The sequence below is a fragment of the Saccopteryx bilineata genome, chromosome 3 (assembly GCF_036850765.1).
Source record: "Saccopteryx bilineata isolate mSacBil1 chromosome 3, mSacBil1_pri_phased_curated, whole genome shotgun sequence".
Lineage (NCBI taxonomy): Eukaryota > Metazoa > Chordata > Mammalia > Chiroptera > Emballonuridae > Saccopteryx > Saccopteryx bilineata.
Window position 1 is genome coordinate 294,437,865 of NC_089492.1, and position 20,920 is coordinate 294,458,784.

General features: G+C 45.3%; 1 protein-coding gene across 1 annotated transcript; it reads right to left on the reverse strand.

Annotated features, from left to right (window-relative positions):
- Positions 1–418: 418 nt before the first annotated feature.
- On the reverse strand, positions 419–18,102 carry LOC136331787 (zinc finger protein 256-like). The gene is made up of 3 exons (XM_066270813.1): positions 17,891–18,102; positions 5,753–5,879; positions 419–4,978 (listed from the first exon to the last, which is right to left on the reverse strand). Exons 1-3 carry the CDS (start codon positions 17,921–17,923, stop codon positions 3,486–3,488), a joined length of 1,653 nt encoding a protein of 550 aa, XP_066126910.1. The 5' UTR covers positions 17,924–18,102; the 3' UTR covers positions 419–3,485.
- Between the last annotated feature and the right edge of the window lie 2,818 nt (positions 18,103–20,920).

A 20,920-nucleotide genomic window follows, 5' to 3' on the forward strand; every position in this document is an offset into this window, starting at 1 on the left:
CCCCTATCTCAGAAAATTTAGTAAAAATTTTATGTGCAGCCTGCCCAGGTGGTGGTGCAGTTGAAAAATCATCAGCCTGGGACACAAAAGATACACGTTCAAAACCCCAGGGTCACTGAATTGAGCACAGGCTCAACACCCTGAGCGCCAGGTCTCTGGCTTGAGCATAGGATTATAGAAATGATCTTACGGTTGCTGGCTTGAGCCCAGAATTCAAAGCCTTGAAGTCCAAGGTCGCTGGCTTGAACAATGGGTCACTCGGTCTGCTGTAGCCCCTTGGTCAAAGCACATACGAAGAAGCAATCAATGAACAATGAAGATGCCACAGTGAAAACTGACACTTCTCATCTCTTTCCCTTCCTACCTATCCTCTTTCTGTCCCTCTCCCTCTCTCTAACTTAAAAAATAAAATTACACAAAAAGTTGCACTAGCTTTATTTTCAATATTTAAACATGAGAAATAAATCTCCATGAACAAATGAACAGATAAAGAAATAATGATACAATAAAAGAATGTCAGGAAAAGGAGCTATCTATATAACATTAATGAATCCTTAAGTATTTATGCAACATAAATATTAGCAGAAAAAGCAGTATTATTCCCATCATACATAGTCTGGGAAACGCAAAATGATCTATTAAACTAGAAAGTAAATCAGTCCTGGCTGGTTGGCTCTGTGGTAGAGCTTCGACTCGGCATGTGCAAGTACCAGGTTGGATTCCCAGTCAGGGAATTCAGAAGTGCCCATCTGCTCCTCCACCCTTCCCCCTCTTTTCCCCCTCTTTCTCTTCCCCAAGGCTCTACTGGAGCAAAGTTGGCCATGGTGCTGAGGATGGCTCCATGGCCTTTGCCTCAGATGCTAGAATGGCTACAGTTGCAACAAAGCAACGCCTCAGATGGGGAGAGAATTGCCCTTCAATGGGTTTGTCAGGTGGATCCCGGGAGGTCACATGCTAGAGTCTGTCTCTCAGCCTCCCTGCTTCTCACTTCAGAAAAATATAAAACAAAACAAAAAAGGAAAGTAAATTGGTGAATACTTGGAGAGCTGTGAATGGCAGGGAGAGACTGTAAAAGGATATGAAGTAAAACCCACAGTGACAGTATTAGGACTACGGTGAGTTACAGTTTCACACATATGTTGAGGCTAAATATAAACCAATTTGCCCAATAACTTTTGGAAAATACATTTGTAACTATGTTTTATCCATATTCTCATTTCCCCTGAAGGGTCTTTCCTTAGTGACATCAAAAAAACCAAACAATGAAGGACTGTTTTTCAATCAATAGAAATGCTGCCGAGGTATAAAAAAATAAACATATCTGTAGACAACAGATACTTTTCTTTATCTTAGCTTCCTGCCTGGGTATAATATTTGATAAGGCACAAAAATTATAAAGCCATTTGTTTATTTTCAATGACAATGACTTCAACCACAAAAGATAAACATGGCAAGAAACCATATAATTTGTGTACATACTGATCCTGCAGTTCTTTTCACAGAAACATTTCTGGATGCACATTTACAAGTCACAATCCATCTAGCCTGTGCCTAGATTTGGACCCCCACAACCCCTATGAGGCCAGTGCTTCTGTAGCAATCAGGGGTTCCTCTTTAATCCCTATGGTCCTGCACCCAAGTGACCAGTAACCATGGAAGTGTAGACATTACAACACATGATGCCCTGTTTGGTAGGTTCAGTGGAAAAGCGTCAGCCTGGAATGTTGATGTTCATGATTCAATTCCTAGTTAGGGCGCTCAACAGCACACATCTGCTTCTCCACCCCTCCCTCTCTTCTCTCTTACTCCTGCAGACATGGCTCGATTACACTGAGTTGGCCTTGGGTGCTGAGGAATACTCCATTGCATCAGCCTGAGGCGCTAAGAAGAGCTAAGTTGCTGAGCAATGGAGCAATATCCCAAATGGGCAGAGCATCGCCCCTTTGTGGGCTTGCCAGGTGATCCCTGTCAAGGTGCAGGCAAGAGTCTCTCTGCCTCCCCTTCTCTCACTGAATTAAAAAGAAGTGGAAACAGGGCCGTTGGCAATACTTTCAAAAATGACTTGTTTCACCTATACTGGCAGTCTTTGTAACAAGAAAAAAAAATCCTGTCCTTTCAGAAGCAACTGATGTTGTGATACCTACCAACACTTCAAAGTGATCTGAGTCTCCCAAAACTCATGGCATCCAGGCTCCACATGAGGGCCACAGAATCTGGCAGGCTATTCTGGGCGGATATGGGCAACCATAAAAATTTGGCAAAAGCTGATTTTAGCACCACACTGTGTCTTCGAAGGCAGAAAAATTTTGAGACCCGTGTAAAGGTTCTTGACCTCTTCACACCTCTAGAGCCAAAATCCACTATATCCTTAATGATATAGTAAATAAAACATCCAATTAAAGATAAGTAAACAAATGGGTATTCATTATTTTACAAGCCAGTGGGATATGGCTCTGGCATTTCTTGCATTGGTGACATCAACATTGGAAATATTCATCACAGGTATTTAGGGAAACCAGGTTCCTGAAGTCAGTCTGTCTACAAGCTGCCAGCTGAACACAGATGATGTTCTCTGAGGTCAACACTGAGTCAGGTCCATGTCACAACTCATCAGAGTTAAATAAATGCTGACCCCCTAAGAGCACACACTATTAATTTCTTCCTACAAATCAGAGAAAAGAATCAGCTTCCCTAAGGACATTAGGATGGTGGCTGATGTAAACAGTGAGTACCTGTTAGATGGTACAGGTGAAATAAATACCTTTGGCCACAGAAATGTGAAAAGACATAATCTGGAGAGTCCTGGCCACCTTAGAAAGTACAACATAGAGACACATGCTTTCCAACTAAGTAAAATATAAAAAATATCCTTACTATTAACACTTGGGTGTGTAAAATTAAAATAAAAAAAATGGAGCCTCAGTTTCCTACACAGTTGTTAACACTTTTTAAAAAAACTGTGTATTTCTCGGCCCTGGCCGGTTGGCTCAGCGATAGAGCGTCGGCCTGGCGTGCGGGGGACCCGGGCTCGATTCCCGGCCAGGACACATAGGAGAAGCGCCCATTTGCTTCTCCACCCCTCCCCTCCTTCCTCTCTGTCTCTCTTCCCCTCCCGCAGCAAGGCTCCATTGGAGCAAAGATGGCCCGGGCGCTGGAGATGGCTCCTTGGCCTCTGCCCCAGGCTCTAGAGTGGCTCTGGACGCGGCAGAGCGAAGCCCCAGAGGGGCAGAGCATCGCCCCCTGGTGGGCAGAGCGTCGCCCCTGGTGGGCGTGCCGGGTGGATCCCGGTCGGGCGCATGCAGGAGTCCGTTTGACTGTCTCTCCCCGTTTCCAGCTTCAGAAAAATACAAAAAAACAAAACAAACAAAAAAAACTGTATATTTCTCATACTTCTAAGATTGTCCTCTAATATAAACTTTCATGTGTTCACACAGGTGAGAGTTGATAGAAAAAGAGTTTCCACATACACTGCACTGATAATGCCTTTATCTAGCATGAACTCTCTGATGATAATGAAATCCAGTACTACTGGAAAAAGATTTCCCACATTCACTGCACTCAAAAGGCCTTTCTCCAGTGTGAACTCTCTGATGACAAACAAGGTTAGAGCTACAGAAATAAGATTTCTCACACTCGCTGCACTTATAAGGTCTTTCTCCACTGTGAACTCTCTGATGACGACGAAAGGTATCGATACAGAAATAAGATTTCCCACATTCACTGCACTTATAAGGCCATTCTTTACTGTGAACTCTCTGATGACGATGGAAAGCAGTTTTTGTGATAAAGGATTTCCTACATTCACTGCACTCATAAGGCCATTCTCCAGTGTGAACTCTCTGATGATAACTAAATTGAGAATTGCTGATAAAAGATTTGCCACATTCAGAGCACTGATAAGGTCTTTCTCCACTGTGAGTTCTCTGATGATACTGAAGGTAAGAGCTACTGGTAAAAGATTTCCCACATTCACTGCACTTATACGGCCTTTCTCCACTGTGAATTCTCTGATGACGATGTAAATAAGATTTTGTGGTAAAGGTTTTCCTACATTCACTGCACTCATAGGACCTTTCTTCTGTGTGAGTACTCTGATGATATCTATAGCTACTACTACTGGAAAAAGATTTCCCACATTCACTGCATGTATAAGGCTTTTCTCCACTATGAACTCTCTGATGATATTGAAGGTAAGATCTATTGGAAAAAGATTTCCCACATTCACTGCACTTATACGGCCTCTCTCCACTGTGAACTCTCTGATGACGACGTAAATAAGTTTTTGTGGTAAAGGTTTTCCTACATTCACTGCACTCAAAGGGCCTGTCTTCTGTGTGAGTACTCTGATGATATCGAAGGCTACTGCTACTGGAAAAAGATTTCCCACATTCACTGCACTTATAAGGCCTTTCTCCAGTGTGAACTATCTGATGATAACGAAAGCCACTGCTACCGGAAAAAGATTTCCCACATTCACTGCACTCATAGGGTCTTTCTCCTGTGTGAACTTTCTGATGATACTTTTTTCTGGTATGCAAAGTCACCCGAGACCCTGAGGTTTCATCTGGCCTGTCCCTGGTATGTGTAGCCTGTTGTTGGACACGTCTAGATTCAGTAATGATGTCCAGTCCTCTCTCCTGGCAGGTAAAGGGCATCTGAGACACATTGAAATTGTGGCCTTTTGCAGGTGAGACCCTGTCCACATGTCTTTCAAAATGCTTCTTTGTCATGTACTGATTCTCATGGTCCTGACACTTTGTATTGAAATAAAATAGTTCTCCACATGCGCCACATTTCAATAGCTGTGATTCCTGCTGCTTAACCAAGTTGAAAATGTCTCTCAAGACGAGGCCACAACTCTCACAGGGGTGGCTCTTCTGGGAAGACAAGGCCAGAGTAGAATCCTTTGCCAGTGACACTTTTTCAGAAGCATTCTGTTTAGTGGGAGCCTCCACATCCTCTGCTCCACAGCAGCAACCTGAACAAAAAGAAATGCTGGTGAATTATATGTTGACCTTATAGGAAAGATTTCTCAACATAAATGAACATCTGTCAGTTAGGCATGATTCTATGGCAGAGGTCTGAAACTTGCGGCCAGCGGGCCGCATGCGGCCCGCCAACAATTTTTTGCGGCCCGGAGACTAATCCACGAACTACAGTTTCTGGTCGTTTTGTGACACTGAAAAGTGTTGCATAACAGTTGCCTTTTGTAGACCTAGTGCGGCCCGCCGAAAGGCTGTGATCTTGCTCTGCGGCCCACATACTGAGTTGAGTTTGAGACCCCTGTTCTATGGGATGATTTCCAATAAATGTAAGTTAAACTCTGAAGAAATGGTAGTTGCTTATTACTCTGCCCCAAAAGTCAGTGGTGGAGACCTCACCAAGGAAAGATGCCAGCATACAATGAGACACAGAAATAAGGGCTGGATCCACTACTTTTTCTTCCACAAAAGGCTTTTTGGAGAACTTTTTCTGCTGGAGTAATCTGTGCTCAAACTCATAAAAATCAATTATATTAGGCCACATGATGTAAACATCAATATAAGAGTTCAGTACATCAGGTGTTGGCGCTGCAGGAAGAGAAGAGGGAAATGCAACCAAACAAGCCCTACCAAGGACAGTAAGTACCCAGAACACTGCAAAACCAAGTAGTGCCCACAGTGCACATGTGAACACATGCATGCTCCAGGGATAGAAGGCACAGGGAAATGCAAATCCTAGGCCAGGTCACTGGGGATAGTGAGGCTCTTACCCAGCGAGGACATAAGCTCAAAGTTCTCCAGCATCACATCCAGGTACAGGCGTCTCTGAGCCTCATTAAGAAGGCCCCATTCCTTCCTAGAGAAGTAGAGGGCAATATCTTTGAACGTCACCTGAACCTGTAAGAATTAATACAAATAAAATTACACAACAGTATTTCTAAGAACCCACAATCCTTCTCCTTACACACCTTCTTCATAAACAACTCTCTCCAGGACTCTCCAGTTCAGAGACAGCCCAGTCCGGTTACTGAATCTTATTGCCCTCAGCAACAATAGCTGGGCTAAGAGGGACGGCAGGTAAATGAGACCCAAGCCAGTGTTTTTCAACAGCTGGTTTGTGAATTGATTGACTAGGAATTTCATGTTGGTCCATGAGAAAGTTAATCACCCTGATGTTACAGAAGTATTACAGATACAATGATATTAGTCAAATTAGCTTATGATCAGGATGATTTCTACATTAGCAATAATTCTATTTTTACCATTCCCCAAGTGTAAAAAGTTGATCTAATCTCAGGGCCATGCCTGCAGGGCCTCATCCTTCCTGCCAAGAAATTCCACTGAGAATCCCACATTATGCTTCCATTCCACGGCCAAACGTGGGTTATGCTTCATCCTTAAATTCTTACACCAGGCTCTCAGACATGCTCTAGCTGTTACACACCATTTTGTAACCTCTACTTCCTTCGCATATATGAAACTAAAGTCTCTTTCAGCTCTGCCACCTTCCTGCTCCATACCACAGGGATCTCTGTGAACTCACCCATAAATCTTTATTATATGCGGCTTAAGTGTCTGTCCCCGATAGCTTATTGGTTGCTTGCGTAACTGTACTAGCCAATGGGGTGAAGTTGCCACGGCATTCAAATAGTCCCGCCTTCTGGCATGCCACCTCACAAATTGAGGTTAAAGATTGGAGCAATTATTATGCTGTTAAGAAATCTTAACACCAGAAGGGGTCTTTGCAATGGTACAAGACTAGAGGTTCTCCAATTGAAAAGTAATGTCATAATAGCTAAGTCTTTGACTGGCTCCTCTAAAGGTGAAATACATGTCATTCCAAGAATTGATTTGGCTCCATCTCAAACAGGGTTGCCGTTTCAATTGAAACGTAGACAATTTCCTGTAAAACTTGCCTTTGCTATGACCATCAATAAGTCTCAGGGCCAAACGCCTAAGCGTGTTGGCATTTTTTTAAAAATTTAATTGTTTTTTAGTTTATTCATTTTTAGAGAGAAGAGAGAGAGGAGAGAGAGAGACAGGGGGGAGGAGCTGGAAGCATCAACTCCCATATGTGCCTTGGCCAGGCAAGCCCAGGGTTTTGAACCGGCGACCTCAGCATTTCCAGGTCGACGCTTTATCCACTGCGCCACCACAGGTCAGGCTGTTGGCATTTTTTTTACCTGAGCCTGCATTTGGACACGGTCAACTTTATGTTGCCTGTTCAAGAGTTCATGAAAGAACGGACGTAAAGTTAAAAATAATTGATGGTCCTCTGCAAGGCGAGCTTAAAAATGATGGAAAGATGTACACAAGAAATGTGTACAAAGAGATCTTTGACATGTGAATTAACATTTTATTATTTAAATCACCTTTATTTATTGAGCTAGCGGTGGCTCTTAAGAAATGTACCACTAGTGGTTTCCTTCATTGCACTCTACTTTAAGCAATTAAGCAAGTAGAAGGGGGAAACCCCATGGGGCAGTAAGCAAAGGGGCATCCTCGCCGCCTGCCCTGGGTAATTCAGTTTGAATTAGCAGACACCTTTGCACAAATCATTTTAATTACAATTTATAATATCTAGAACAGCGGTCATTTCGTATGACTGCCGGGCTTTCTAGTTTCATATATAGTATCCAGAGAGCGCTTAATGTACTCAAGCAGGAGGATTCTGAAACACTGAAGCAGTCTAAGGGATCCCAAATCTAGAAAAAGCCCTAAATGAGGCTCTGATGTCATCCTTGTCTCATTTTGATCACTAGTACAATATTTGTCACCCAGAAACCAATGGAAATTTCACAAAGAAATGACCCCTTTCACTCTGCACTTTATGTGCTGTCCCTTCACAATCCACAACCGTCTTCTCACCACTCAAACTTGGGTCCAGGCATATATGTAAAAGCAATTAATGAAGAACTAAGGTGCCGCAACAAAGAATTAATGCTTCTCATCTCTCCTTCCAGTCTGTCTGTCGCTATCTGTCCCTCTCTCTGTCTCTGTCACAAAACAAAACAATGAACCATGACAACAACGCTGGTCCATCAGCACTACTACGGTTATAGCACATGCCTTCTCCTGAGTTCCCTGCCACCTCCCTTAACCCCATTATCTGTTTTCACTGTGCAGACGCACAGAGCCTGTTAAACCCAGGAGAGACCCACTCCTTTATCCTATGCAAATGCTCCATTATCTCCATTATATTGTAGATGCCAACACTGTCACTCTGCCATTTTACAGATATTAATCTAGAGTTCCCTGCTCCTTGTTTTCAACACAAAGAATGGAACCATCTGCTACCTATTCTCAACTCAGTGGCATCTACAAGCATTTTGACATGCTGGCGACTCTCCTGGGTTAACCTTCCAGATCTGTTTACATTTATGAGCACATATTGGGGCATGGTTATTTCACCTATAGCCTGTACTCAGGACACAGGGCTTGGGGGTATTACATGGATTTCTGCATCCAAGAACTAAGAAAATAGCAAGAAAACAGTCTGGAGGTGAGGAAGGAGAAACCAGAACAAAGCAGAAGAATGGTGGGGCCTGCAATGTCTGGGATCCTACACTCCAGCCTGTGACCTCAGTCTTCTTGACTGAGGGAATAAGACCAGACAGAAAAGTCTAGAAAATAACAGACCAGGGGTGTGCAATTTGCTTGTTATCAGTTCCTGGGAAGGAAATTGCAGCTCCAATAAGAAGAATGAATGAAAGGATTATCAAGGACAGACCCTCCGGCCTCCTCTCTCCTTCCCCTCCCTAAGACATGAAAGTCATGTAGGCCTTCAAACAAAGAAGTCATAGAAATCTAGCATTTGTCACATGAAAGCTCAAGCTGTAAAGGTATATAATATGTAATAAATCTAACTTCAGGGAGCACGAATTTTGTTGTCTATTTCGGGGTCATGCAGCTGTGCATGCTAAATAAATCCTACCTCCTTTATCAAGTTGTTGGGTGTTTTCACCCTCCTTTGATCACTGCACTAGAGGCATCAGGACCCCAGACACTACAAGGTGGTGTCAGGACCAGAGAGAATCGCTGACACCCCATCCTGAGTTGTCCAGTTTACATAAGTGGTTTTTCCACCTTTGGAACCAGTGGGAAGACACAACCACTACTCTCTAACCAGTTCTAGAGTCTAACCAGTTCTGACCTCCAGCAAACTGTCTTTTCTCTGGGACTCAGTCCTCAGTGCTGCCTCTTCCCAGCTCTGTGACCTTGAACACGGGCTCAACTCCCAGGCCTCACTGTCCTCATCACCCCATTGCAGTCTGTCCTCTCTCTCAGCAAGACTTAAGACACCTTGAAACCCATGTTCCTCTCTGTTCATAACCTTCTATGGTTCCAAAGACCCTAAGAATGAAAGTAGAGGCCTCTGCCTCCCAGTCTAGACATGACTGACTGCTTGTAAGGCCAAGGGTTCCCAACATTGTGACCATTCCCATACAGGTTTCTTGCTGAATTCAGGCAGACGGTAAAGAAACAGTGCAGCCCAAGGATGGTGGGCCATTCTCTTTATTGGTGTCTCCCCAAGACAGGAAAGCCACAAGAAAGCCAAGGAAAAGCAGAAACCTGCTTTTCTCCCAGAGGGCAAGAGATCAGGTGTAGCAGGAAGTGATTCAACAAAGGATAGTCATTCAGATAACTTATAAATGGAAGGAGAATTTATTAAAGCCAGCAGGGAAGGTAGGGTTTGTAGCTCCAAAACACGAGCTCCCCGAAGTTGATTTTCTCACAGGTTATATATGATAGATACGTGAATTTACCAGGAATTTCAAACTGCCCTCTTGATGTTCCACCTATCTGTCAGACCTCACCCTTACTTACTGGACTATCAACCCTGAGACAGAGGAATTCCAAGAAGCTGGCAAGCCGCCCCAAGGAGGAGCATTCCAGACATACCAGGACTTTGATCAATACCCACATGCTCAAGATTCTTTCTTACCCTATAAAATTCGTCCCCCTAGCTTGTACTGGTGCCCTTCTCCCCAGAGAAGTGCCTGGCAGGGTTCCTTTCTTCCTTTCAATAAAGCCTGTTACTCTGGTCTTTTCGGACTCCCATGGATTCCAACATTTGGTGCTGAAACCTGGGACAGGGTACTAACTGCCTGGATGATCCCTCTTTGCTGTCCAAACTTACAACCAGGGAAGCAATGGGCAGAGGCAGCTCATCCCGGGCTTACTCCCTGATTCTGTTTGGATGTGTAATTGTAGGTTGATTGGCTGGTAGTCTAACCCTGTCCTGAACTCCTGCTGACCAGACAGTAAGAAGTCTCTCCCTTCCCCTTCCCTGGTCGGCTTCTCTTTTCCACAAAATTTTCTCTGGTCGAACGGTTTTCTCTGACACGCCTCATGTTTTGAGGGGTTTGACTTTCAGACTCAGTGGACTGCACGAAAGACTAAGCGCCTAGCCAAACCTCTCCACTCTCTCGAACTTCTTGTCCTCAGATCTCCCTCACAGGTGGTGACAATCTCTATCAGGGAAGACTCCCCCACATGGAGATGTTCTCCTCTTGGGACAGTGACAAAAGGCGGGGACATCCCCTTTTGCTCACCCGTCTCCACAGCTCTTCAGAGTATAAGCCTTCTGACCAGACCCCTCTAGGATGTCTCATAAAAAAAACCTCACTAAGTTGTCTGACCTTAAGCCAAAAAAACTCATTTTCTTCCATAACATGGTGTGGCCCCAATATAAATTAGACAATGACTCCCATTGGCCTGAAAGCGGGACATTCGATTACAATATTCTGAGGAACCTAAATAATTTTTGCCACCAGACTGGGAAGGGTGTAAAGCCAGAAGCCACGGCCAGGGCCACTATCACAGCAGCCTCCTGGCCCATGCAGGTTCGCATTGGATTCGGACAGTCGGCAAAGAAACAACGGAGCCAAAAGCTGATGGGCCATAGTCTTTAATCCTAGCTTGCACCCGGTGGGCAAGTAAAAACATACACTCTGGGCTCCAAACCCAATCACAAAGCCACTAACTTATCCGAGTTTCCTAGAATCAAAGGTTTCTAGCTCACCAGCCTTATTCTCCTCAGTTCCCCATCTCCTTCCTTATCTCAGATACAAACTCTACACAAACTGGCATCTCACTCAGCACTCCGCCATCTTGGCTGCTTCTCCTGGCCTACTCCACGTGGCCTCCTTCTGCTGCTCTCTGCTCATCATCCCAGGAACCAAGAGAGCCCAAGCTCCCACTTCGTCCCCATTTTATAGTGTAGTAGTCCAAACTCTTAATCTAATATACAAAACAGGGAAGTCTCTAATACAAAGTCACTTCTCTGAGGCATGATTGGATTGTACCGCCCTACATCAAAAAGGGTGGGAAAGGCTTAATCCCAAAACCAAGCCCCAGACTACAAGGATTCTCAACACACATTAATATCACCTGGGCTACGGCCTCAAGTGGGCAGCGTAATCTTTAACAAAGTGAGCATAATACATTTTATCTGCCCAACAAAGGGCATCAGTATTCCTTACATGCAGACTTTTCTTCTCCCTTCGCTCCTGTCCTTAATTTCTGTGCCTTCTGTTCTACACGCAGGCCGTTTTTTGGCCAAAGAAACCACACCTAAAGCCTCTGCTCCTAATCTTTCCTTCTCCGTGGACTCCCAACTCTCTTCCCCTCCTGCCTGACTCCCAGGGGACCCCTCTCTTGGGATCCCTCTCTGATCCCTCTGCAAATCTCTCCACTTGAGTCTCTTCCATCCAGAAAGCCCCCTCCCCTCTCTTCGCTGAATCTTCTTTCTCATTCACCTGCAAATACCATTCTCTCTTTCTCCTCCCCTCCTGGCCAGGGCCCCCTCCCTTTTCCACTGTGTTCTTAGACCCCACCACCCACTTAGAGAAGGGCGGCTCTGTCTCTTATTCATTTTTGACACATTCCCCACTCCCCACCGGCTTTGGCTAGAGCCATCCTCCCACCCCACCGACTTCGGCTACAGCTATGCCCTTCTCCACCTCGTCCTCTCCCCTCTCTTCAGAGCTCCAAATCTTTTTGATTCCTCTAACCACGTGCGCCACCACTAGCACCTCAACCTCCTCTTCCTCCTGCAGATTCCGATCCTCCTTCTTTCCATCCAGCTGTCCACACTGTCCATCCGTCTGCTTTCCCTCTTCCTCCCCTCTATGCTGACAACTCCCTGCCATCTCAAAAAGTTAAAAAAGCAGAATTGTCTATTGAGCTATGTGAGTAAGTAATCCATTTTGTCTCTTTGTCAGAAAATACCTCTAATATAATTTTAATTGAAACATGTAAAGCACGCTCATTTAAATTTCTTAATTTGTAACTTATATAGGTCCTGGCTGGTTGGCTCAGCGGTAGAGCATCGGCCTGGCGTGCGGGGGACCCGGGTTCGATTCCCGGCCAGGGTACACAGGAGAGGCGCCCATTTGCTTCTCCACCCCCCCCTCCTTCCTCTCTGTCTCTCTCTTCCCCTCCCGCAGCCGAAGCTCCATTGGAGCAAGGATGGCCCGGGCGCTGAGGATGGCTCCTTGGCCTCTGCCCCAGGCGCTGGAGTGGCTCTGGTCACGGCAGAGCGACGCCCTGGAGGGGCAGAGCATCGCCCCCTGGTGGGCAGAGCGTGGATCCCGGTCGGGCGCATGCGGGAGTCTGTCTGACTGTCTCTCCCCGTTTCCAGCTTCAGAAAAATGCAAAAAAAAAAGAGAATGTTTTCTTTACCATTCCTATACACCCTGACTCTTACTTTCTGTTTTTGTTTTGTTTTGTTTTTTTGACACACCCTGACACTAATGCAGCCCAGCAACTTACACGGACTGTTTTACCTCAGGGGATCAAAAACAGCCCACACCTGTTTGGGCAGGCATTACCTCAGGATTTAGCAGCATGCAATCTCAAAACTAGTACTCTCTTACAATATGTAAATAACCTACTCTCTGCAGCACCTCCCTTCCTGCCTCAAGTAGACACATTACCACCCTTCTTAACTTCCTCGCCATGAAGGAATATCGTGTCTTCTCTGCTAAGGCTCAACTTCACTCTTAGTCTGTAGTCTATCTGGGCATTGCCTTAACCCCCACCACCTGAGGTCTCACCATAGATCAAACTCAGACCCTCCACAGTCTCCAACCACCTAACACCACGTATCAAATCTTTTCTTTCCTTGGTCTAATTCGCTTCTTTAAACACTGAATTCCCAATTTGTTCTCTTAGTCAAGCCCCTCAGTGAGATTTTCTGAGCATGGCTTTTTTTTTTTTTTTTTTTAATTTTATTTATTCATTTTTAGAGAGGAGAGAGACAGAGAGAGAGAAGGGAGGAGGAGCTGGAAGCATCAACTCCCATATGTGCCTTGACCAGGCAAGCCCAGGGTTTCGAACCGGCGACCTCAGCATTTCCAGGTCGACGCTTTATCCACTGCGCCACCACAGGTCAGGCCTGAGCATGGCTTTTAAGGGCTATAATGACCAAGGAAGTAACAGAAAAAGCAAATAAGGCCCAAAAGAAGTCAGAAAATACCAGATTATGGCATACGCTCTTAAGGCTCCAGTGTCCTAAAGGGCTTCATAGGACTCCATTAGGGCCCTGCTCCAGAGTGAAAAGAAAGGTCATTGAACTGAAGCCTGCCAGGCTTCCTGACCCCACTGGTTTACACGTCTGTGCTGTGGAAAGAAGGACACAAGAAGGTAAGCTGTCCCCTTGCTCCATGAAGGGAGGGTTCAGTCTCTTCTACCCTGCTCCAATTACCTGTGACCTGACCTTGCCCTGCATGCTGGGAATTGCCACTGAAGGCCCAAGGACATTGTTCACGAGCCTATTTTATTTCTTACAAGTAGCAAATAAGCTGACCTCATTTCTTGTAAACACAAGGGCCATCTACTGTGCCTTGCCTAATATTTCAGTTTTATTTATCCCTCAAAGATCTCTACTGTGGATATTGACAGTCTGATTTTGTTACTTTACTTAATATATAGTATCTTCTTTATTCCTCTTGTCTCAATGCCCCATGCCTACTGTAGGCTGGGACCTGCTGCTAATTCCAGCTAGAAGCAGTGGTCACTAGGACTTAAACTCTAACTTCAAAGTGTAGAAATGTAACCACCCTTTCCCTAATTATTTGCAGGATTTACATGTTACTCAGCAAACTGTTCAAAGACTGTCCAAGAGGTGCTTCCAGCATTATATCACCCAAGGACTGACTTTCACGTGAACAGGTCCACACACCGTGATCCTGACAACTCCCACTGCTGCTAAGGGAGACTATTTCCTCCACCCTGACCATCTGGAGCTCAGAAACAGAGAAACAAACCCGACCTCTTGTCCTTCTATTCTCTATTCACCTTTCAGTCTGCCTTACCCAATCAGAGGCTTTCTACTTGTGTGGGACCAACACCTATATATATGTGGCTCCCTACTAATTAAATAGAAACCTGTACCTGAATCTATCTCACCCCAAATGTCAACCTAATCCCACCCCATGAGCCTCTTCCAGTTCCTAATACACTAACCATCAATCTAAGGACCAAATGAGCTATACAGGTAATTTCTCTTGTTGTTGTTTAAAAATTTCTAAAAAAGTAGTTTTAGGAGCAGGGGGACTAGACACTTCCCAGTCTCATTTCTACTCTCACTCTCTTTCTCTCTCTCTCTCTCTCTCTCTCTCAAGCCCAGCAAATTCGTAAACATGGAATTAGTGGTTTCACACAAACTGGGTGTCTTGACTATTGCCTCTCATTGATCCACTCACTCTTTTATTTATTTTTCTAACTTTTGAACCCTGCCTCTTATGTTTGTTCACTAGTTTCTTACAGAACCACATGCAGACCTTCGCCAATCAGAAAATTGGAAAAATCTACCTAGCCCTACACACCAATCCTGAAACCTGCCCTCCCGAAACAGAAAAATCTGAAACACTGTATCAGCAAACCTCCTAAATCCTATCTTTCAAGCCCTACAGGTCCCCTAACCCTAAAGCTCTCCCTTACCCCTGAAGAACTAGGAGAATAAATAGCATTCACCTGTTAATGCTTCTCATTCTTTTTACCCTTCACATAGTAAGAGGACAAGATTGCTGGGTCTTCTTGGCTGAAGAAGAGCCTACAAACGGGCATGACACATTTCTTTTAGCTCAAGCTAACTGCTCTCTTCTGGGCTGCCAGGAAAGAATATCTCTAATTTTACCAAGGAAGAACTTTTACCCCCTGCTATCCAACCCTCTTTATCTCTGCATTCCTATTCTCCAAATACTTGCCCCCTTCTTTATCAAGTTCCTACAGGCCAGAATGAGAGAAATCTCTAGGATTACCTACAATCAAATACTCCTACACTCCTATTCCCCAATAACCCAAGGAGAACTTCACGAGGGAAATACAAATAGGTAGGGATGACAACAGGAAGAAGCCGCCCCTCAGCCCGAGAAGTTTCCGCCGAATGTTCTCCAAATCCCCTTCCTTTTAAACCACTCATACTCAGTCCTTCTAAAACTTAAACCAACAGCTTCTCTGTCTCTAAAAATCTCCACATGTCCTCCCATTTGAGAGGAACCAGACTAGCACATTTCATGAGGCTCATCCAGGAAACCATGTATCACCATGTCACTCTGTCTACTTGGTACTCGCAGCAAGCAATTCACAATTATTATCTCGCAAAATTTTTTTACTTGCTCATTCAGGTTTTCGAAAACATTGCCTGGTTCAGACCTCACAGCATGGAAATTAATGACCTCCTTAACTGGATGGGGGACTTGGCTTGGCAAGGTTCCTTCTTGAGTTCTCTCCAGAAGAAGCAATAATTTTTCAACTTTTTTGTTCTTTCTCCTCGTCACCCCTCACTGTATATTATAAAATTAATAACTGCCTTTTTTTTTTGTATTTTTCTGAATTTGGAAATGGGGAGGCAGTCAGACAGACTCCCACATGCGCCCGACCGGGATCCACCCGGCATGCCCACCAGGGGGCGATGCTCTGTTGCAACCAGAGCCATTATAGCGCCTGAGGCCGAGGCCATAGAGCCATCCTCAGTGCCTGGGCCAACTTTGCTCCAATGGAGCCTTGGCTGCGGGAGGGGAAGAGAGAGACAGAGGAAGGAGAGGGGGAGGGGTGGATAAGCAGATGGGTGCTTCTCCTGTGTGCCCTGGGCGGGAATCGATCTTGGGACTCCTGCACACCAGGCCGATGCTCTACCACTGAGCCAACCGGCCAAGGCAATAACTGCCTTTGTTTTATATGTAACCACAGAGTTGAGAAATGATAGATATGTGAATTTACCAGGAATTCCAAACTGCCCTTTTGATGTTCCACTTATCTGTCAGACTTCATCCTTACTTACTGGACTATCGCCCCCAGACAGAGGAATTCCAAGAAGCTGGCAAGCCGCCCCAAGGAGGAGCATTCCGGACATACGAGGACTTTTGATTCAACACCCACATGCTCAAGATTCTTTCTCAACCTATAAATTACTAGCTTGTACTGGTGCCCTTCTCCCCGGAGAAGTGCCCGGCAGGGTTCCTTTCTTCTTCTTCTTTTTTTTTTTTTAACAGAGACAGAGAGAGAGTCAGAGAGGGACAGACAGACAGGAATGGAGAGATGAGAAGCATCAATCATTAGTTTTTCGTTGCACGTTGCGACACCTTAGTTGTTCATTGACTGCTTTCTCATATGTGCCTTGACCGCGGCCTTCAGCAGACCGAGTAAACCCTTGCTCAAACAAGCGACCTTGGGTCCAAGTTGGTGAGGTTTTGCTCAAACCAGATAAGCCCGTGCTCAAGCTGGCGACCTCGAGGTCTCGAACCTGGGTCCTCTGCATTCCAGTCCGATGCTCTATCCACTGCACCACGGCCTGGTCAGGCTTTTCCTTTCAATAAGCCTGTTACTCTGGTCTTTTCGGACTCCCATGGTTTCCAACAATATATATAGTTTTACAGTATCTAAGCAATCGGCATGTGATTTCTTTGTTTAAGGTTTCCCAGGACTCAAGGAGAGTAGTAGGAAAGATTCGGTGAGGTCAATAAGGGGGAAAGGGTTTCCAGATCACTGGCCATAGTTAAATACAGATCATGCTATTGTTGCTTTATATTGTAAGTGACTCTTAAGCACTCCTTGAGGGAACTATGAGATGTAGTTGATTTATCACTGCCTGACTCGGTTCCCTTTGCAGGGTCCTTTCTTTTGCATTTTATTCATTTCTTTCTACTTAGGTAAGAGGAGGCCTGCCCCTCCTTCCTCACAGGGAGGAAAAAGAAATCCTGTTGCACCTCCCAGTGGTGGGGGCAGAATCTTTCTTCCCCTACTGTTCTTTTCTTTCAAAACTTTCTGGTGCGGCCCTGGCCGGTTGGCTCAGTGGTAGAGCGTCGGCCTAGCGTGCGGAGGACCCAGGTTCGATTCCAGGCCAGGGCACACAGGAGAAGCGCCCATTTGCTTCTCCACCCCTCCGCCGCGCTTTCTTCTGTCTCTCTCTTCCCCTCCCGCAGCTAAGGCTCCATTGGAGCAAAGATGGCCCGGGCGCTGGGGATGGCTCTGTGGCCTCTGCCTCAGGCGCTAGAGTGGTTCTGGTCGCAACATGGCGACGCCCGGAGGGGCAGAGCATCGCCCCCTGGTGGGCAGAGCGTCGTCCCATGGTGGGCGTGCCGGGTGGATCCCGGTCGGGCGCATGCGGGAGTCTGTCTGACTGTCTCTCCCCGTTTCCAGCTTCAGAAAAAATGAAAAAAATAATAATAAAAAATAAAAAAAAAAAAAAAAACTTTCTGGTGCAAAACCGTCTCCTCCAGCACACATTAGCAAAAACAATGGCGCTTCTCAGGCAGGAATGCAACCCACAATTTGCAATCAGCTGCTTTGCTCTGCGGGCCAGCACACACGAGGCAGCCCAGCGCCATTTTTAAACAATAAAAGTGAGAAACTAAACAAACATAAGGTTTACAAACTCATTTGCCCAGCGCCGCACTCACCTCAGCCAGGCGCCTCAGCACAGCAGCCGCCATCGCCCTTGGACTCTTGGGAGTCCAGAACGCGCGGGCGCGGCGGGCAAACAGGTGGCTCAGGTCCCGGAGGTCCCGGTACCAACCCTGGCGCAGGTCGCCCGGGAGAGCGTCACCGAGACACACTTCCGTCTGCGTGCACGAACCAGGATTCTTGAATCTCCCGTTTTCCTTCCTCACGATATCCACCGCGACTCACCGTTCCAGAATCAATGACTGATCTTAAGAGTCTACCAACCACAAGCAAGAACCACAGAAGTCCCGCCCCTAAGCCTTGTACCTGAGCGAAAACACCGTTTGCGAGATCTTCTCTGGTGTTCTCTGCGGTCGACAGCGCAGCGCTTTCTGGGTAATGTAGTTCCTGGAGACCAAGGCGGTCATTCTTTCTTGCAGCTAAGGCTCTGACTCCCGCAGGTGTATTGCCGGGAAATTCAAGTGTCCCTGTCCAAATGACGTTTTGAAAATTGCCAAAAAGCCTGACCAGGCGGTTGCACAGTGGATAGAGCACCGGACTGAGACACGGAGAACACAGGTTTAAAACCCCGAGGTGGTCAGCTTGAGTTCTGAATCATCTGGTTTGATCAAGAGTTACTCGGTGGGCACTCATGTGCCTTCCAGTTAAAGCACATGAGAACAAATGAATGAACAACTAAAGTCCTGCAATAAAGAACTGATGCTTCGCCTGACCAGGCGGTGGCGCAGTGGATAGAGCGTCGGACTGGGATGCGGAAGGACCCAGGTTCGAGACCCCGAGGTCGCCAGCTTGAGTGCGGGCTCATCTGGCTTGAGCAAAGAGCTCACCAGCTTAGACCCAAGGTCCCTGGCTCCAGCAGGGGGTTACTCGGTCTGCTGAAGGCCCGCGGTCAAGGCACATGTGAGAAAGCAATCAATGAACAACTAAGAAGTCGCAATGCGCAACGAGAAACTGATGATTGATGCTTCTCATCTCTCTCCATTCCTGTCTGTCTGTCCCTGTCTATCTCTGCCTCTGTAAAAAAAAAAAAAAAAAAAAAAAAGAACTGATGCTTCTTATCTCTCTCCCTTCATGCCTGTCTGGGCCTCTCTCCCTCTCTCTGTCTCTCTGCTTCTGTACAAACAAACAAACAAAAAATGACCAGAACATCGCTGTTATCAAGCTCCTTCCTCGCTTTGATGCACAGACTGCGCTTTAGTAAGGTGACTAACTTTTTTACAATGAAATGGAGGATAAAAATTAATTGAAGAAAAACAATATTGTAAATAAAAGAAATATTTTATTCATTGCAACAATAATACACTATAATATGATAAATGCGGCCCTGGCCGGTTGGCTAAGCGGTAAAGCGTCGGCCTGGCGTGCAGGAGTCCCGGGTTCAATTCCCAGCCAGGGCACAAAGGAGAAGCACCCATCTGCTTCTCCACTCCTCCCCCTCTCCTTCCTCTCTGTCTCTCTCTTCCCCTCCCGCAGCCAAGGCTCCATTGGAGCAAAGTTGGCCCAGGCGCTGAGGATGGTTCTATGGCCTCTGCCTCAGGAGCTAGGGTGGCTATGGTTGCAACAGAGCAGTGCCCCAGATGGGCTGAGCATCGCCCCCTGGTGGGCATGCCGGGTGGACCCCGGTCGGGCACCTGTGGGAGTCTGTCTGACTGCCTCCCCGTTTCCAATTTCATAAAAATACAAAAAAAAAAAAGATAAATGTATAATAAAAACATTTGTAATATTTTATAATGTAATTATGCTTACATGCCTATTAATTTTTAATAATCACTGTAAGAACAAAGTACTCATTAAATACAAATACATTACATCACACTCAATGGATTGACTGCATCAATCACTTGTGGACATTTACAGATTAGTCTTCCAATATCAAAAAGGAGGACATATAGGAGGACACTTCTAGAGAGAGGATGTAACTTACAAAAAAAAGAACTGTCATCCCTGGGAGAGCACAATTGCTTACCTTAGCTTTAGGGCAAGCAAGTATAAATTAAAATTTTTTCTTCTCTACAGATAATTTCTATGTAATAAAAGATATCTTGAGCCTGACCTGTGGTGGTGCAGTGGATAAAGCCTTGACCTGGAATGCTGAGGTCACTGGTTCGAAACCCTGGGCTTGCTCGGTCAAGGCACATATGGGAAGCAACTACTATGAGTTGATGCTTCCTGTTTCTCCTCCTTTTTCTCTCTCTCTTTCTGCCCTCTATCTAAAAAAAAAAAAAAAAAAAAAAAAAAAAGGATATCTTGATAAAAATAAGTAAAATACAGGAATGTCTAAAAAGTACAAAAAGTCATGGATTTAACCAATGACCATCAAGCAATTACTTCAACCAAATACACTCAATGACAGCTGGCACAATAGATAAAATTCCAGTGGAAAACATGACATCAGATTAAAAGCCTGAGTTGTACTGTCAGTTCATTCAGGCCAGGGTCGTTCCAAAAGTGGATCTCAATCCTCAGCCTTCAGTCTTGTGTTCTTTGGGAGAAAGAACTCAGAGAAGACAACTGCAGAAGCAAGCACAGTGAAATTTTATAAGAAATGCAGTACATATTGAACAAAGAGAGTGTGGGCTCACCCAAAAATAAGTGGTCAGATGGAGTTATTGGTTCAGATATTATTCCTGCTTCGTTTGAAGATAAAATAAAGTTAAGAGACAGATAGATATAAAAGGTTAATAACAGGTCTGGCTTCCAGCCCAGAGCATGGGCCTGGTTCTCAGTTTCTGGCCTGCCCAGTGTGGATATTGGGTCATACACCCCCAAAATACACCAAAAATATTAAGTGCTTTCTAATGCACTCTAGTAAAGGTCATAATTTTTTTAACTTTTTATTTTATTTTATTTATTTATTTTTTACAGAGACAGTTAGTCAGAGAGAGGGATAGACAGGGACAGACAGACAGGAATGGAGAGAGATGAGAAGCATCAATTATTAGTTTTTCGTTGCACGTTGCAACACCTTAGTTGTTCATTGATTGTTTTCTCATATGTGCCTTGACTGCGAGCCTTCAGCAGACCAA